This window comes from Rhincodon typus, chromosome 1 (assembly GCF_021869965.1).
Source record: "Rhincodon typus isolate 14 chromosome 1, sRhiTyp1.1, whole genome shotgun sequence".
Classification (NCBI taxonomy): domain Eukaryota; kingdom Metazoa; phylum Chordata; class Chondrichthyes; order Orectolobiformes; family Rhincodontidae; genus Rhincodon; species Rhincodon typus.
In genome coordinates, this window is record NC_063332.1 from 37,485,381 (window position 1) to 37,502,609 (window position 17,229).

At 43.7% G+C, this 17,229-nt stretch overlaps 1 protein-coding gene across 5 annotated transcripts in view; it reads right to left on the reverse strand.

Annotated features, from left to right (window-relative positions):
* Positions 1-17,229, reverse strand: part of ccbe1 (collagen and calcium binding EGF domains 1) — a 300,440-nt gene that overhangs the window by 60,679 nt on the left and 222,532 nt on the right. For all 5 annotated transcript variants that reach the window (XR_007263617.1, XR_007263618.1, XR_007263616.1 and 2 more), the window contains exon 3: positions 5,363-5,415. Coding sequence is in view for 2 of the 5 variants with exons in the window: in XM_048604944.1 (XP_048460901.1) it covers positions 5,363-5,415 (53 nt within the window). In the remaining 3 variants the exon portion in view is untranslated. The remainder of the gene's footprint in view (positions 1-5,362; positions 5,416-17,229) is intronic.

Consider the following 17,229-nt stretch of genomic DNA (forward strand, 5'->3'; position numbering starts at 1 on the left):
CCTCTGTGCAGTTATTTCACCTTTTGACTCTCTCTAGCAAGGACTTAAAGCAAGTGCCACAAATGCTTGATCCTCACCAAAGTTTGTCGTCAGCTAAAATTGCTTTCAGAACATCAAAACATTGAAAACAAATTAAAGAAACCTATTACATTACTTTTTCTTGGAATTTCATTGGCTAGCTCAATGTCATTGGGAATGGAGGATCGTTAGTGTAACTGTTCCATAAAATTGGAAGCTGTTTGTTGCAGAGGCTTAAAAATGAAAGTACAGCAAATTTTCATTTAAGATTGGAGCAACAGGCAAGTTGCTAAGTATTTAGATCACCCACTGATATTAAAGACTCTTCCCATTCTATGGGACAGGTCAGAAGTTTGATGGCAGGCAATCTACTTTTGCTACAGGGGATGATGAGGTTAGGGAATTATTTCTGCTGCCAGGTTGGTGATTGCAGGATAAAATACCCTTGCCAGTACTACAAAGCCACAGGATCCCACCCCTTTCTGTGCCTGCGGAATTCAAAAGTTGTATCAACTACCCATTCTTAGCCTGTACCCTCTGATATTATATATTTCCTTACAATGATGATCAGTAATGAGGAAGAGGAGAATCTGATGGTGATTCTAAGAAGGAGAGGCAGAACATCATCCTTCTGGATGATGATGGTTATAAAGGGAAGGAAGACAATGAAGAGAGAGGAAAGTCTACCACAGATAGAGGAAAGCCCTGAACTAAAATCTTTCCCCATCAACCTCTGCTGCATTCCTCACTAAGTCATTCCCCACAACTATTACAATTTTTCCTTGACTCAGGATGCAGAGATGATTGCAGGCTATGGGTGCTGGGAATTCAAATTCTGTTAAATACATAAATAACTCTATAATAAAAAGTGACAGTAATGGTGACCACAAGGTGATTGAATTTTCATTAAATTCCTTCGGGTTCAGTGATATCCTTTAGGAAAGAAAAACTGTTGTCTTTACCTGGTCTGGCCTGCAAGTAGTTTAATCTTAATGTCCCTCTGAAACAGCCATATAAAGCACTCAATTATATAGGGATGGTTAATAATTGCTGGTCTTGCTAGCAATGTCCAAATCCTGGGAATGGATTAGTTAAAAGTTAGGCCCTTGGTCATTCACAAATCATGAGGAAGCCTAAGGAAAAGGTGACAGTGTGCTACTCGTTTGAATATGAGCATTGCATGAAATGGTATTTGAAGCAGATTTTGCAAATTACATATATTTTATATTCTTATATATTCTATTACTGATATAAACTTAAAAAGGAAACATTTGCCGGGCTATGGAGAATGAGAGCAAAGGAATGAAACTAATTGAAATAAAACAGAAATTGCTGGTGAAACTCAGCAGATCTGGCAGCATCTGAGTGTAGAAAGCAGAGTTAATGTTTCGAGTCCAGAACCCATCTTCTGACGAAGAGTCAACGGACACAAAACGTTAAACCTGCTCTGGACCTGTTGAGTTTCACCAACAATTTCTGCTTCTTTTTCAGACCTGCAGAATCTGCAGTTCTTCATTTTATTTTAGAGAAAAAAAATTGGAGGGGCATCAAGAGTATCTACTCTTTTGCACTCAATTTTAACAAAAGTTACAATTTATCAGAGAACTCTTTCCAATCCTCCTTCCTACTACCAGCTGGATTACAGCACCTGTGCTTCACAAGTTATTTGTCCTTCATATTATAATTATCTCAAACATTATAAAACAATGTAAAAATGTTGTCAATTTGACGCTCATGTAAGCTTAGAATCCATATGGCCTGTCTCAAATTTAGACAGGTAGTTGAAAACTATCACCAGCAGGAACACAAATCTTTCACTGGCTTCATTCTAGCTGTCATATAGAGATAACTTTAATTAACTCTATGAACAAAAAAATTCTTCAGGAATGAGTGTCTGTTCCTACTAGTGAGCACTAATTGCAATATAAGAAGGACCCATTCATAAAGAAAAATTATGTTCCCTCTATTTGCTAGAAGTTACTACTTTTGTTTTACATTGTTTTCACATCTCAGAGGCCATAAATATTATAAATGTGCTTTAAAGTAGAAAGAGACAGTCTCACACTGCAGAGTCAATTCAATTCTTGACATCTCTTTTAGATTCCACAAGTTTAAAAAGTGGTACTAATTCTAAAATCGATAAACATGGAGCTGGACAAACACAACAGGTCAAACAACATCAGAGGATCAGGAAAGTCAATGTTTTGGGCTGAAAGCCTTTGTCAGGACTGGGGACGGGGACAGGAGCCCAGAAATAAATGGGAGGGTGGTGCTGGGGAAAGGTAGGTTGTATAGTGATAGGTGAATGCGTGTAAGGGGTTATAGTGATTGGTCAGTGGGAAAGGTGGAGCGGATAGGTGAGCAGGAAGATGGACAGGTGAGATCAAGTCAGGGAGCTAGGACATGGGATAAGGCTGGAGATGGAGGGATTTTGAACTGGTGAGGTCAATATTCAGGCTATTGGGCTGTTAGCTCCCAAGGTGAAATATTAGATGTTGTCGCTCCAGTTTACGTTTGGCCTCACTCTGACAGTAGAAGAGGCCAAGAATAGACATGTCGCCGGGGAGCGTGTGGGGAAGTAAAAATGAATGGCAACTGGAAGGTCGGTTTGGTTGCTGCATGCAGAGTGTAGATGCTCCGCAAACCAGTTGCCTGGTCTGTGTTTAGTCTCCCTGATATAGAGGAGACCACATCAGGAGTATTGGATGCAGTAAATCAGGTTGGGTGAGGGGCAGATGGATCTCTGCCAGATCTGGAATGATTGTTTGGGGCCTTGGATTGCCATGTTACCACCGTACCACCAGGTGAGAGGGGAGCTGCTGCATCTCTTGCGGTTGCAGGGAAAGGTACCGGGTGTGATGGAGAGCTTGGTGGTGAATGTAGAGCTGATGATGGAGTTGCGAAGAGATCAGAGCCTGTGAAGAGCAGACAAGGGTGGAGAAGGAAATATCTTTGTGGTGGTGGGGTCTGATTGTACGTGGCAGAAATATCAGAGGATGATGCATTGGATTCGGAGGTTGGTGTGATGGTACTTGAGGACTGGGGGACTCTATCCTTATTGTTGTTAGGGGGAGGGGGCTTGGAGGCAGAAGTGTGGAAATGCAGGAGATGTGGTTAAGGGCATCCATAATTACAGAGGAGAGGGGAAGCTATGGTCTCTAAAGTAGGAGGATATCCAATTGAGAGCATGGGATAGCATTTTTGCAGGAGGGTAGGTGAGAGGTGGTTTAGTCAAGGTAATTGTGGGAGTCAATGGGTTTGAAATGGATGTCAGTGGTGAGTTGGTTTCCAGAGACGGAGACAGAGAGATCCAGGAAAGGGTGGGACGTGTCAGAAATGGTTCAGTTGAATTTGAGAACGGGTTGGAAGGTATTAGCGAAGTTGATGAACTGCTCAAGCTCCTTGTGGGAGCACAAGGCAGCACTGATATGGTTGTCAATATGACGGAGAAAGAGGTGAGGAATGGTGCCAGTGCAGTTGTGGAAGAAGGACTGTTCCATGAATCCTACAAAGAGACAGGCACAGCTCAGGCCCATATGGGTGCCCTTGGCCACCCCTTCGGTTTATACGAATTGGGAGCAATCAAAGGAAAAATTGTTGAGGGTGAGGACCAGTCCTGCCAAGTGATTGAGAGTGTCAGTGGAGGGGGACTGGTTGGGCCTACGGGAGAGGAAGAAGCAGAAGGGAGGACACAGGTATACAAAGACTGTATGTCCATGGTGAAGATGAGGTGTTGGGGGCCTGGGAATTGAAAGTTTTGGAAAAGGTAGAATGTGTGGGTTGTATGTAGGGAGTTCCTGGACCAAATCAGAAAGAACAGAGTCGAGTTGGGAGGAGATGGGCTCAGTGGGGCAGAGACACAATGGGTCAACCGGGGCAGTTGGGTTCATGTATTTTGAGAAGGAGATAAAAAAAGGGCAATGGAGGGTTGGGAAACTATCAGGCTGGAGCCTGTGGACAGGAGATCTCCTGAAGTGATGAGGTTGCTAATGGTCTGGAAGATGATAGCTTGGTGATCAGAGATGGAGTCATGATTAAGGGGACAGTAGGAGGAGGTTTCAAAGAGGAGGCACCTGGCTTGAGCAATATAGAGGTCAGTTTGCCATAGTCATCCCACACCTAGCTCCAGCTCCACACTTTGCCCCAGCCCCAAGCCATGCCGGGTATTCATCATCCTCCATACCTCCCCCTCAGTAAAGGACTCACCTTCATTCCCCTGCGCCTACACGTAAACAAATTCTGCACACATCTCAACGTTGAGCTCTTTTTCCACCACCTCCACGCCTATTTCTCTGAACAGGAATCCAACCCACCCTCTGACGACCCCTTCCCGTGCCTCCAGCAAACTCCATCCTCCTGGGCACTCCCTCCTGGCCTCCTATCCTCCCTCAACATCTTCATCTCAAACAGCCGCTGCAAAATCAATCACTTGGATCTCTCCACCCCCTCACTTATTCCAACCTCTCCTCATCAGAACGTGCAGCCCTCTGCTCCCTTCGCTCCAACCCCAACCTCACCATTAAACCTGCCGACAAGGAGGGGGGAGCACGGTGGTAACATGGCAATCCAAGGCCCCAAACAATCCTTCCAGATCCAGCAGAGAATCACCTGCACCTCATCCAATCTGATTGACAACATCCAATTCTCCTGATGTGGTCTCCTCTATATAGGAGAGACCAAACACAGACTGGGGGACTGGTTCGCGGAACATCTGTGCTCTGCATGCACCAACCAAACTGACCTTGCAGTTGCCTTCCATTTTTATTCCCCACCCACTCCCCTGGCGACATGTCTATTCTTGGCTTCCTCTACTGTCAGAGTGAGGCCAAACGTAAACTGTAGGAACAACACCTGGTATTTCGGGCCTTGGGAGCTAACAGCCCAATGGCCTGAATATTGACTTCACCAATGTCAAAATCCCTCCATCCCCACCCTTACCCATGTCCTGGCTCCCTAGCCTGACCTCACCTGTCCATCTTCCTACTCACCTATCTGCTTCACCCTTCCCACTGACCAATCACTGTAACCCCCTACCTGCATCCATCTATCACCATCCCACCTAACTTTCTCCAGGCCCACCTCCCTCCCTTTATTTATTTCTGGGCTCCTCTCCCCCCTGCTCAATCCTGACGAAGGGTCTCGGCCTGAAATGTTGACTTTCCTGATCCTCTGATGCTATCTGACCTGCTGTGTTTGTCCAGCTCCACATTTATTGACTCTGACTTCCAGCATCTGAAGTTCTTAATGTCTCCTAGGTACTAACTCTAAACGTGTGTTATGAATACACTGACAGTTCTTCAAAAGAAGCCACTGAATTTGTTACATATTTCTGTGCGTCACATACCTTCTGGGATACATTGACCAAGAACAAATTTATAACCTCGACAGCACTTTTTCCTGAAAAAGAAAATGGATATTTATCGTATAGAACTGGATCACACAGCTGAGTTTATATGAAAGCAAATATATGATATACCATGTTTGAGATTATTACTCGCTCCTATCATTTTCAAACAACCACTAAAAGTGAGGTGCCAGATTTTTGGAGGACCTCAATCTCATGCAGATTACCACCCCAGAGCTTGTTTCTAGATGAGTGAAAAGTCAAGGTGCACTGTAAAGTAATGTAGTGTTTAGGGCTGGTTGGGGTGAGCGGGAGAATTTGGGTCAGGTCTGATGAGGGGAGGGACAGGGAGGTGGGTATCAGGTCTGGGAGCTTCAGGTCCAGTGGAGGCAGAGTGGGGTTGGGAGGTAGAGGTTTTGGTTGGGTCCAGTTCGGGGGATGAATTGGAACGAGGTGTCAGGTCAGGTTCAGCAGTAGTGGAGGCAGGTTGGGTTACATCCAGTCCAGCAGGAGTTGGAAGGGTTGGGGTTGGGGGGATAGATTTGGTTTGGGAGTTGGATCAGGTCCAGCTGGTTAGTAGGTCAAGGGGAGCGGGGAGGAGTGTTTTGGGTTAAGTCCCACCTGCTCAGTGGTGTGTCATATGTGTCTGAACAGGTTGATTTGATGTATTTATCAGGAGGTGAGATGACAGAGCTTTAGAGGGAAAGGGGTAACACTGGGGTTTGGGAGTAAGGGTAAACAACAGTCAGCACCACCCTGGCTTTGTTGGGTGTACAGTCAACGACTATGTCTGACATGTTGAAGGCTATGCCTAGGGCTCGGCAGGCAAAGTGAGGAAATAAACAGCTAAAGAAACAGAGGGCAAGCAGCATCAGAGGAGCAGGAAGGCTGATGTTTCAGGCTTAGACCCTTCTTCAGAAAGAAGGGTCTAGGCCCGAAACGTCAGCCTTCCTGCTCCTCTGATGCTGCTTGGCCTGCTGTGTTCATCCAGCTGTACACCTTGTTATCTTAGCTAAAGAAACAGGTTGGGTGATGTGGAAAAAATCAAAGCCAATGGGGTGGAGAGGAAGGGAAAAAAGTAGCAATCACCTTCCAAGAATCCATTGCTGGAAAGGTGTAGGAGCTGCTCACTTCACAACTTGGATCATAAAGCCAATATCCTACATGACACACTGACTTTCTTGGATACTGTAAGGTGTGATGGTGAAGGGACAGGTCCTCATTATTGTTGCCACAGACACAAACTGCTATGGTATATGCACCAAAATGCTTGAGTGACAGACATTTGAATTAGGGCAATGTCAATGCGCAGGCATTGCACTGACCTCCCGATGGGGTTTGTAGGTTCCAATGATTGGAGGAGATTGGATAATTGTTATTTGTGAGCTAACTGGCCACATTACTGAGAAGCTGCTTTGTTTTTGATGTTGTGCACAAAGGCTCATTGGAACAGTCACCAATGGATCCAAGCACAGACTCTGTGGTTATCCTCTGTGACCATTGCACTAAGAGTTGCTATGTGAATGGATGAGGAACACACATGTTCACAAGCCCAGGGCCAGCATCAACTGCCAGCCAATGTGGAGTTGATCAATAATGCAGAACTTTCAGTCTGAGGTGCTCTTATGTTGCTGGAAAGGCGCAAGGAAGTTACAGCTGCTTATTTTCCATTTAATTCTGTACAGGTGAGACCGTGGGATTATACTCTAATCAGAGACGGAGGTTGGAGCTCCATGTCTTTGCGTTCAGCATTTCTGCCATCAAATACCTTCTTCACTGAGGCCAACAGGAAACATAGGATGATGCTTGTTTGGAGCAGCGGGAGCGCAAGCCAGGGTGCCGACAGGAAGGTGAGGTTTTTTCCCTTATAAAAACTTACCTTGTGCAGCAGCAGCCTTCTTGCTTTCAGCGGCGGGTGTGTGGAGAGAACGCGAGCCAGGAAGGAACTAATATATTTGAGCATTGGCTAAACCTGTAACACCACACGTGTAGTGTCTCCCACCCATCCTCCTCCTCTAACCAAAAAAAAAGACTGTGTGGAGGGTCGGTAAGGTAAGGCTTTTTTTTTATTCTTCTGGAAATCCAGAGTAGAGGGGATGGAAGCTAGGGCAGTTGCATGCTCCTCTTGCAGGATGTGGGAGGTAAGGGTCACTGCTGGTGTCTCCTCTGACTTCACCTGCAAGAAGTGCACCCAACTCCAGCTCCTCACAAACCACGTTAGGGAACTGGAGCTGGAGCTGGACCTGGACCTGGATGAACTTCGGATCATTCGGGAGGCTGAGGGGGTGATAGAGAGGAGTTATAAGGAGGTGCTCATACCCAAGTTACAGGAAAAAGGTAGCTGGGTGACTGTCAGGAGGGGGAAAAGGAATAGGCAGACAGTGCAGGGATCCCCTGTGGCCATTCCCCTCAATAATAAGTATACCATTTTGGATACTGTTGGGGGGTACGACCTACCAGGGGTAAGCCATAGCGGACAGGTCTCTGGCACTGAGCCTGGCCCTGTGGCACAGAAGGGAAGGGGGGAGAATAAGAGAGCAATTGTAGTGGGGGATTCAATAGTAAGAGGCACAGACAGGCAGTTCTGTGGACGCGAATGAGACGAACGGATGGTATGTTGCCACCCGGATGTCAGGGTCCGTGATGTCTCAGACCATGTCTTCAAGACCCTTAAGGGGGAGGGTGAGCAATCAGCAGTCATGGTACACATTGGTACCAATGATATAGGTAGAAAAAGGACAGAGAATGTGAAAAATGAGTACAGGGAGTTAGGTTGGAAGCTGAAGTCCAGGACAAACAGGGTAGTTATCTCTGGATTACTACCAGTGCCACGTGATAACGAGGTAAGAAATAGGGAGAGAGTGCAGCTAAACATGTGGCTACAGGGCTGGTGTAAGAGGGAGGGCTTCCATGATGTGGATAATTGGAGCACATTCCGGGGAAGGTGGGGCCTGCACAGTAAGGACGGGTTGCACCTGAACCGGAAGGGCACAAATATCCTGGGAGGGAAGTTTGCTCGAGCTATATGGGATGGTTTAAACTAGATTGGCAGGGGGTGGGGAACCGGATTTGTAATTCAGAGGATGAGGTATTCAGCCTTCCAACACACACAACAGGGAGTGAGGTTGTTAATAAAGAAATGCGGTTGATGGAGCGTAATTGTGGACACAGAGATGGTTTGAAGTGTGTATACTTCAGCGCTAGAAGTATCAGAAATAAGGCGGATGAGCTTAGAGCATGGGTCAGTACTTGGAACTACGATGTTGTGGCCATTACAGAAACTTGGGTAACTCAGGGAGAGGAATGGTTGTTGGAAGTTCCGGGATTTAGATACTTTAAAAGAAATAGGGAGGGTGGAAAAAGAGGTGGGGGAGTGGCATTGATAGTCAGGGCTAGTATAGCAGCTACTGAAAGGCAGTTCGAGAATGATATGTCCACAGAGTCAGTTTAGGTTGAGGTCAGGAACAAGAGAGGAGCAGTCACTTTGTTGGGGGTTTTTTACAGACCCCCTAATAGTGGCAGAGAAGTGGAGGAGCGGATTGGGAGGCAGATACTGGAAAGGTGCAGAAGTCACAGGATTGTAGTCATGGGTGACTTCAACTTTCCAAATATTGATTGGAAACTTTTTAGTTGTAATAGTTTAGATGGAATGGATTTTGTCCAGTGCGTTCAGGAAGGATTCCTGTCACAGTATGTAGATAGACCAACACGAGGAGAGGCCACTTTGGATTTGGTGCTTGGCAATGAACCGGGCCAAGTGTCAAACCTGTTGGTACGAGAGCATTTTGGCAGTAGTGATCATAACTCTATTACTTTTACAATAGTCATGGAAAAGGATAGGTGCATACAGCAGAGTAAGGTTTATAATTGGGGGATAAACCAATTCTGTTAGGCAAGAACTGGGTAACATAAATTGGGAACAGATGCTGTCAGGGAAGAGCACTATAGAAATGTGGAGATTGTTTAAGGAATGCATACTGCGTGTGCTCGATATGCTTGTTCCTAGCAGGCAGGGAAGATGCGGTCGCGTTAGGGAGCCTTGGTTCTTAAGAGAGGTCGAACGACTGGTTAAGAGGAAGAAGGATGCTTATATAAAGTTCAGGAAACAAGGAAGGGAAAAGGCTCTAGAGGGATACAAGTTATCTAGGAAGGAGCCGAAGAAAGGGCTGAGGAGAGTTATAAGGGGACATGAGAAAACCTTCGCAGATAGGATCAAGGAAAACTCCAAGGCTTTTTACACGTACGTGAGGAATAAGAGAATGGCCAGAGAAAGGGTAGGGCCAATCAAGGATTGTAGAGGGAAATTGTGCACGGACCCTAAAGAGATAGGAGAGGTCCTTAATGAATACTTTTCTTCGGTATTCACAACTGAGAGGGATCTAGTTGTAGAGGAGGGCAGTGTGCAACAGGCTGGTAGGCCAGAGGAGGTCAATGTTAGTAAGGAAGATGTACTAGGAATTTTGAGGAACTTGAAGATATGGATGATAATGGAATAGTTTAGGTTAGATGGGCTTCAGATTGGTTTCACAGGTCGGCGCAACATCGAGGGCCGAAGGGCCTGTACTGCGCTGTAATGTTCTATGTTCTATGTTCTATGTTCTAAGTCTCCCGGGCCTGATGGGATTTATCCAAGGATTCTATGGGAAGCGAGGGAAGAAATCACAGGGCCTTTGGTGATGATCTTTTCGTCCTCATTGTCCATGGGTATAGTGCTGGAAGATTGGAGAGAGGCAAATGTCATTCCCTTGTTCAAAAAAGGGAATAGGGAAAACACCGGAAATTACAGGCCAGTTAGTCTTACGTCAGTGGTGGGCAAATTATTGGAAAGGGCTCTGAGAGATAGGATTTATGATCACTTGGATAGGCACAGTTTGATTCGTGACAGTCAGCATGGATTTGTGAGGAGTATTTCATGCCTCACAAACCTTATTGAATTCTTTGAAGAGGTGACCAAACACGTGGATGAAGGTAGAGCAGTGGATGTGGTAGACATGGATTTAAATAAGGCATTTGATAAAGTTCCCCATGGTAGGCTGATGCTGAAGGTAAGGAGGCATGGGGTAGGGGGAAATGTGGCAGATTGGATTCAGAATTGGCTGACCCTTAGAAGACAAAGGGTGGTAGTGGACAGAAAATATTCAACATGATGCTCAGTTATGAGTGGTGTACCACAAGGATCTGTTCTGGGTCCTCTTCTATTTGTGATTTTTGTAAATAACTTGGATGAAGGAGTGGAAGGATGGATGAAGTTCGCGCACGATACGAAGGTGGGTCGAGTTGTGGATAGTGCGGAGGGCTGTTCTAGGTTACAAAGGGACATTGACAGGATGCAGAGCTGGGCTGAGAAGTGACAGATGGAGTTTAACCCTGAAAAGTGTGAGGTGATTCATTTTGGAAGGACAAACTTGAAAGCAGAATACAGGGTTAACGGAAAGATTCTTGGCAGTGTGGAGATTTAGAGGAATCTTGGGGTTCATGTCCACAGCTCCCTGAAAGCTGCCACCCAGGTGGATAGAGTTGTTAAGAAGGCGTATGGTGTGTTAGCTTTCATTAATAGAGGGATTGAGTTCAAGAGCCGTGAAGTTATGCTCCAGCTATACAAAAGCCTGGTTTGGCCACATCTGGAGTATTGTGTCCAGTTCTGGTCGCCTCATTACAGGAAAGATGTGGAAGCATTAGAAAAGGTGCAGAGAAGATTTACCAGGATGTTGCTTGGAAGGGAGGGAAGGTCTTACAAGGAAAGGTTAAGAGAGCTGTTGCTTTTCTCTTTAGAACGACGAAGGATGAGAGGTGACTTGATAGAGGTGTACAAAATGATCAGAGGTATAGATAGAATGGACAGCCAGAGACTTTTTCCTAGGGTAGAGATAGATATTACGAGGGGGCAGAGTTTTAAAGTGAGTGGAGGTAGATATAGGGGAGACGTCAGAGGTAGGGTCTTTACTCAGAGAGTGCTCGGGCCATGGAATGCATTGCCGGAGAGGGTAGTGGAGTCGGCCTCGTTAGGGGCATTTAAGCGGCTATTAGATAGGCATATGGATGATAGTATAAGGTAGGGGTGGAGGTTAGATAGACCTTAGGATTAGGGTAAAAGTTCGGCACAACATCATGGGCCGAAGGGCCTGTACTGTGCTGTACTGTTCTATGTTCTATGCTGACATTGGATTTCCACGCAGGTCATGTCAGGGACTTTGTAGCAATTCTGACCAGATAGAGAATGCCATTTCATCCTCAGAATCTCTGCTCCAGACACCTAGAGGATGCTCTGAGGCTATGGGATGGATGATGGTGATCTGAAGCATTGTGATGATGACGACACTCTTCAGAAGGAACAGCACCTCGAGCATCCTACAACACAGCGGCAGACACAGCGATGTGGGATGGGCTTCTTTATGAGCTCGTTCCATGGAACTGAATCACAGGAAGACATCTTTCACTGACTTCAAACATTTTGATGCTGTGGAGGCCACCTCTCCCTGTATAATCCCAACTGCAACTGAATCTTAATGGTTTCATCTTTCTGTGCAGTTCATGCTGTTTAATAAAAACGAAGGTTACAAACAGATGGAAGCCTTCACTATCCCAGCTGTTCCCTCATTCAATCCTGACAAGGTTTAATGTGGTATGGGCGCTATGGAAAGACTAGCTATCATTCAGACAGTGTTACAGTATTGTGTGGCTCCAAGAACAGCTACCCTTTCTACCTTCATTCTTTGAGTTGCAGCTCCAGTGACAGTGGCTCGTATGACAAGTGAACGCAGATATATAAATGTGATAACATATTTAGAATGAATTGTTAAAATTGCCACCTATATGTCCTTGCTTCCATCAGTATCCTGGGATAGATCCCATCAGGCCCTGAGGATATATCCACCTTAATGTTTTCTAAGACACACAACACCTATTCCCTCATAATACTGATATGTCCTAGACTGTGAACGTATCCTTCCCTATACTTATCACCATCCATGTCCTTCTCCTTGGTGAATACTGATACAAAGTACTCATTAAGGACCTCACCCCGTTACTCTGGCTCCATGCATAAATTCCTTCCTCTGTCCTTGAGTGGATCTACCTTTACACTGCCAGCCTCTTGCTTCAAGTTTAGTATAAAATGCTGTGCACTTATAAAAGTCTATTTGGATGATTGAGTGATTGGCAAAAATCTGGGAGGTATAGCATAATGTGTTCTGAGGAAGGGTCACTGGACCAGAACTGTTAACTCTGATTTCTCTCCACAGATGCTGCCAGACCTCCTGCGCTTTTCCAGCAATTTCAGTTTTTGAATTATGAAAACTTAGTCTGCAGGGACAGCACATAAGCAAGAAGGCTGTTGGGATGATATCCTTCATAACGAGAAAAATTAGACATAAAAGTAAAGATATCATGCTTCAGTTATATAGAACATTGATGAAAGACATTGTGAATACTGTGCACAGTATTAGTCTCCTTATTTGAGGAAGGATGTGAATGCATTAGGGACTGTTTAGAGGAAGTTTACTAGATTCATACCTGGAAAGAGTCGATTATTTTATGATGGTAGGTTGGATAAGCTGGGCTTGTTATCACTGGAGTTAGAAGAGTGACGTGGAATGGATGTTGCCTCTTGTGCAACAATCAAGTACTAGGTCGGACAGTTTCTAAATTAAGGGTCAACATTTTAGGAGAGATAAGGAGAATTATTTTCTCTGATGGTCATTTGACTTTGGGACTCTCCCCTCAGAAGGTGGTGGAGGTGGGGTCAATGATGTTGATTTCTTTTGGTTCTTTTGCCAATCATCTTAAATCTAGGCATTCTGGTTAAGTTATCTTCAGCTAGTGGAAACAGAATCCCTTTCTTTACTCTACCAGAACTTTTCATGATTGTAAACACCTCTAGCAATCTTCCATTAGCCTTCTTTGCTCTAAGAACAACCACAGATTTTCCAGACTTTCTACACAAATATAATCCATCATTTCTGGAACATTTTAATAAATCTCCTCTGCAGCCCCTCCAAAAACTTTACATCCTCCCAAAGGTATGTTGGCCAGAATTGGGTACAATATTACAACTGGGAAGTCAGACTGAAAATTCAATTCAGGCAAAAAAAAAGACTGTTATAGAAAAATATTGTGAGAAATAGATTGGCTTGTTGGCCTGAATAATCCTTTCCTGTTTCTTAAAATTCTGTTCTTTGAACTGCAAGTCAATTGGCTCTTTTCAATTGGAATGTATGAAATCCTTGTGTTTAGTCCTTGGAGTTCCTGTCTACTGTGATAATGGTTAACCAGCTGCTGAAAACGACATTCAACACTTTCAACAGAGGATTATCCTAAGCAGAAGATTCAGCTGAGCTCTACAGCTATTACAGTTTAAACATACAATGTAAGGACAATTAATTTTCTCTAATATTTCAAAGGCGCCCTTGTAATTTTTAATATATACACAGCCCAGTAGTTCTCACTAGGGAATTATAAAAAACTGTATTGTATTCATTTGTTTACTTTATGTAAAAATAAACTTTAACCATGGGAAAACTTATTTAATTCTCATGTAATGGGACATAATCCTAGGGCTTTGTATTTCAAATTGATACAAAGAGTTTCTGGCATGCAACCATCAGAAACAATATCATCTTTCCTCTAAGAATGAATGAGGTTCCACAAAAGTGAAGAATTGAATATCTAAGGTAAATAAAATTAAATTGCATTCATTAGTTTGGCTAAGGAAGGATTTAAAAATAAAATACCTACGTATATAAAAAAATGTCAAGATTGTGGAAAATTTTCAGTCAGTATTAGAAGACCTACTTTGGTCAGGTTTCTGCTAATTCTATGAAAAACAAATGCCTTTGTTAGGGATCTTTATCACTCTGGGGAATGTAATGAACTGTTTCAGAACTTCAAATTGGAAATGTACAGAGAGTAACATTCCTGAAGTGCACAACCTCAGATAGAACTAAACCAAATGGAAGAAGCATTCAGCTTTGTTTTCAGGCCTCTATTTAATGACTCGACATTATAAAAGGTCAAAGTAATGGAAGGTTCGTTATAAATCACTGGTGAGGCCTTGGCTAGAGTAATGTATCCAAATCTGGCCAGCACAGTTTCAGAAGGATGTCAAAGCCTTAACGTTGACAAAGGAGATTTACAAGAAAAGGTACACAGATGAGGGACTAGAGCAAACTAGGTTAATGTATTTAGAACAGAGAAGATTAAGGTCAGCTGTTATAGAGGTGCTCAAGGGTATGAGGGGTTTGATAGAATAAATACTGAAAAACTATGTCTACAGGCAGGATCAATGAGATGTAAGATTTTTGACAGAAGAACTGAAGGGAAAATTAAGATTTTTTAAAATACATTAGACTGTCATTAGGTGAATATGCAACAGAGAAAAAAATGTTGTGCTAAGGAGATAGAACTTAGGTGAGGGACTCATTATCTTGCTCCTTCAAAGAGCCAGGAAATACAAAATTGACCAAATGTCCTCATCTGCACTGGATTCCATGCTGATTCTCTGATTCCTGATTATTGTCCAGGGACCCATATGAGAACCCCACATGTATGGAAGTTGGGGGAAGATAGAATGTAATTTGACAGCAATTTCCAATTAAATAATTATCCTGTCAATACTTCCTGTTGAATGGAAAATACTTTGGGTTTTCAGAATAGGCTTCTGTGGAAAATATCTAATGTGAGGCAGGACATTTGGGAGAAGACAGTGAAAGCTGAAGGAAAAATGTAAAAGTAGACATTTCACAACGTTGCATGATTTAAAAAAAGAACTTACTTATCTCTTTCAGTTCCTATTTGGCTCTGTAATACATTTCATTTTTAATCCAGAGTAATACATATTTGATTTGATATTTGATTTTTATTGTCACGTGTAGTCAAGTGCAAAAGTACAGGAGTACAGTGAAAGTGTATAATGTCGTCATACAAGGCACCATCTTAGGTACAAGTACCTAGGTGCAGAATCTTAAGAACAAAGTAGAAAGAACAAAGTTACAAGTTAAACATTGCGGTAATTATAGTATAGCATAAAACATACAAAATAAGGTTAAAAATTACACATTGTAGACTTTCTTAGTTTTAAGTAGAAAATAAAGAAATAAATCTGATGGAAGAAAGGTCATTTATGAAGCAGCTGACACGACCCTGAGGAACTCCTGCAGAGATGTCCTGGAGCTAAGATGACTGAACTCCAATAACAACTATCTTCCTATATGCCAGATGTGACTCCAACCAGCAGAGAGTTTGCCCCCGATACCCAATGATTCCAGTTTTGCTAGGGCTCCTTGTTGTCACATTCAGTCGAATGCGGTCTTGATGTCAAGGCTGTCACTCTCATCCCACCTCTGGAATTTGGCTCTTTTGTACATATTTGAACTAAGGTTGTAATGAGGTCAGGAGCTGAGCAGCCCTGGTGCAACAGAAACAAGGCATCACTGAGCAGGTTATTGCTGAGCAGGTGCTGCTTGATAGCACTGTTGATGACACCTTCCATCACTTTACTGATGATCGAGAGTAGATGATGGGATGGTTATTGGTTGGGTTGGATTGGCAGTTCTCTTCAGTGTCAGGTAGACACCAGTGTTGTAACTGTACTGGAAGAGCTTGGTTAGGAGAGCAATAAGTTCTGGAGCACAAATCTTCAGTAATATTACCAAATGTTGTCAAGATCCATAGTCTTTGCAGAAGCTAATCTTTCCAACCGTTTCTTGATGTCATATGGAGTGAGTTGAATTGGCTGAAGATTGGTACTTGCAACGTTGGGGACTGCAGGAGGTCAAGTACAGGCAGCAAACCTTACATTCTTTAAAACATACATGGATGAGCAGTCGAAATATCATAACATTCAAGGCTATGGGCTAAGTGCTGGAAAGTGGGATTCATGTAGATAGGTGATGGATTTCTTCTGTTGATGTAGGCTCAATGAGCCAGAAGGCTCCTTGTGCTGTATGACTGTGTTACTAATGACATAATAACTGTAGTTACATGAGCACATCAAAGGTTGCATGATGGTGCCACAATAGTTAGGTGATGAAACCTCACAAAGTAACTTGAGGCAGCACCAGCGGGTATTTGCCTATCATAGTGACCTTTAATTTTAAGCATTAGTGATGAGTGAGTTAGTACAGAGGGACAGAACAAAACAGTTCAATTCAATAAAACAGAAGCCAGACCTGGTATCATCACCAAACTAGTGTTGGGCCATCATGCATCCACATGATAACAGGCATGATACCCATAAACTTAATTCCGTCAGAAGTTTGATGCCTGCATGGATTTGCCTACCCTCCCAGATACCTTATCCCTGTTCCTTGCCTGAGGCACTTGACCCAGTTTGCTTTTTAAATGTTTGCTTTCTTCAGAAGCATAGACCACTCGCCTCACTGAGATCCCAGCTTTCAGCAGACCAAGATCCTGTAGTAAGAACAGAAAATGCTGGAGAAACTCAGTAGGTCTGGCAGCAGGGTTAACATTTTGAGTTCTGTATGACTCTTCTCTGGAAGTGAAGAGGGCTGGAAAGTTACGTTTTTTTATGCTGTTGACAGAGGGGGAGGAAGAGTGTGTGAAACAGATGGTGAGGGTTCTCACAGCGTAAGTCAAAGGGTTTGCGAATGGTGGTGAAGGAAGGGGTGAGATGGAAAACATGTGTGTATATAGAAATAACTGCAGTGGGACGGAATTCTCAGTTGAAGGGAAGAAGAACATGTTGGAAGCATCCCTGTAGAAGGTGAAGGCATTGGAACAGATGAGCCAGCAATGAAGAAGCTGGGAGAATGACAGATTCCTTGCAAGAATCAACGTGTGAGGAAGTGTACAAAAACAAAGTTGTTGGAAAAGCTCAGCAGGTCTGGCAGCATCTGTGAAGGAGAAAACAG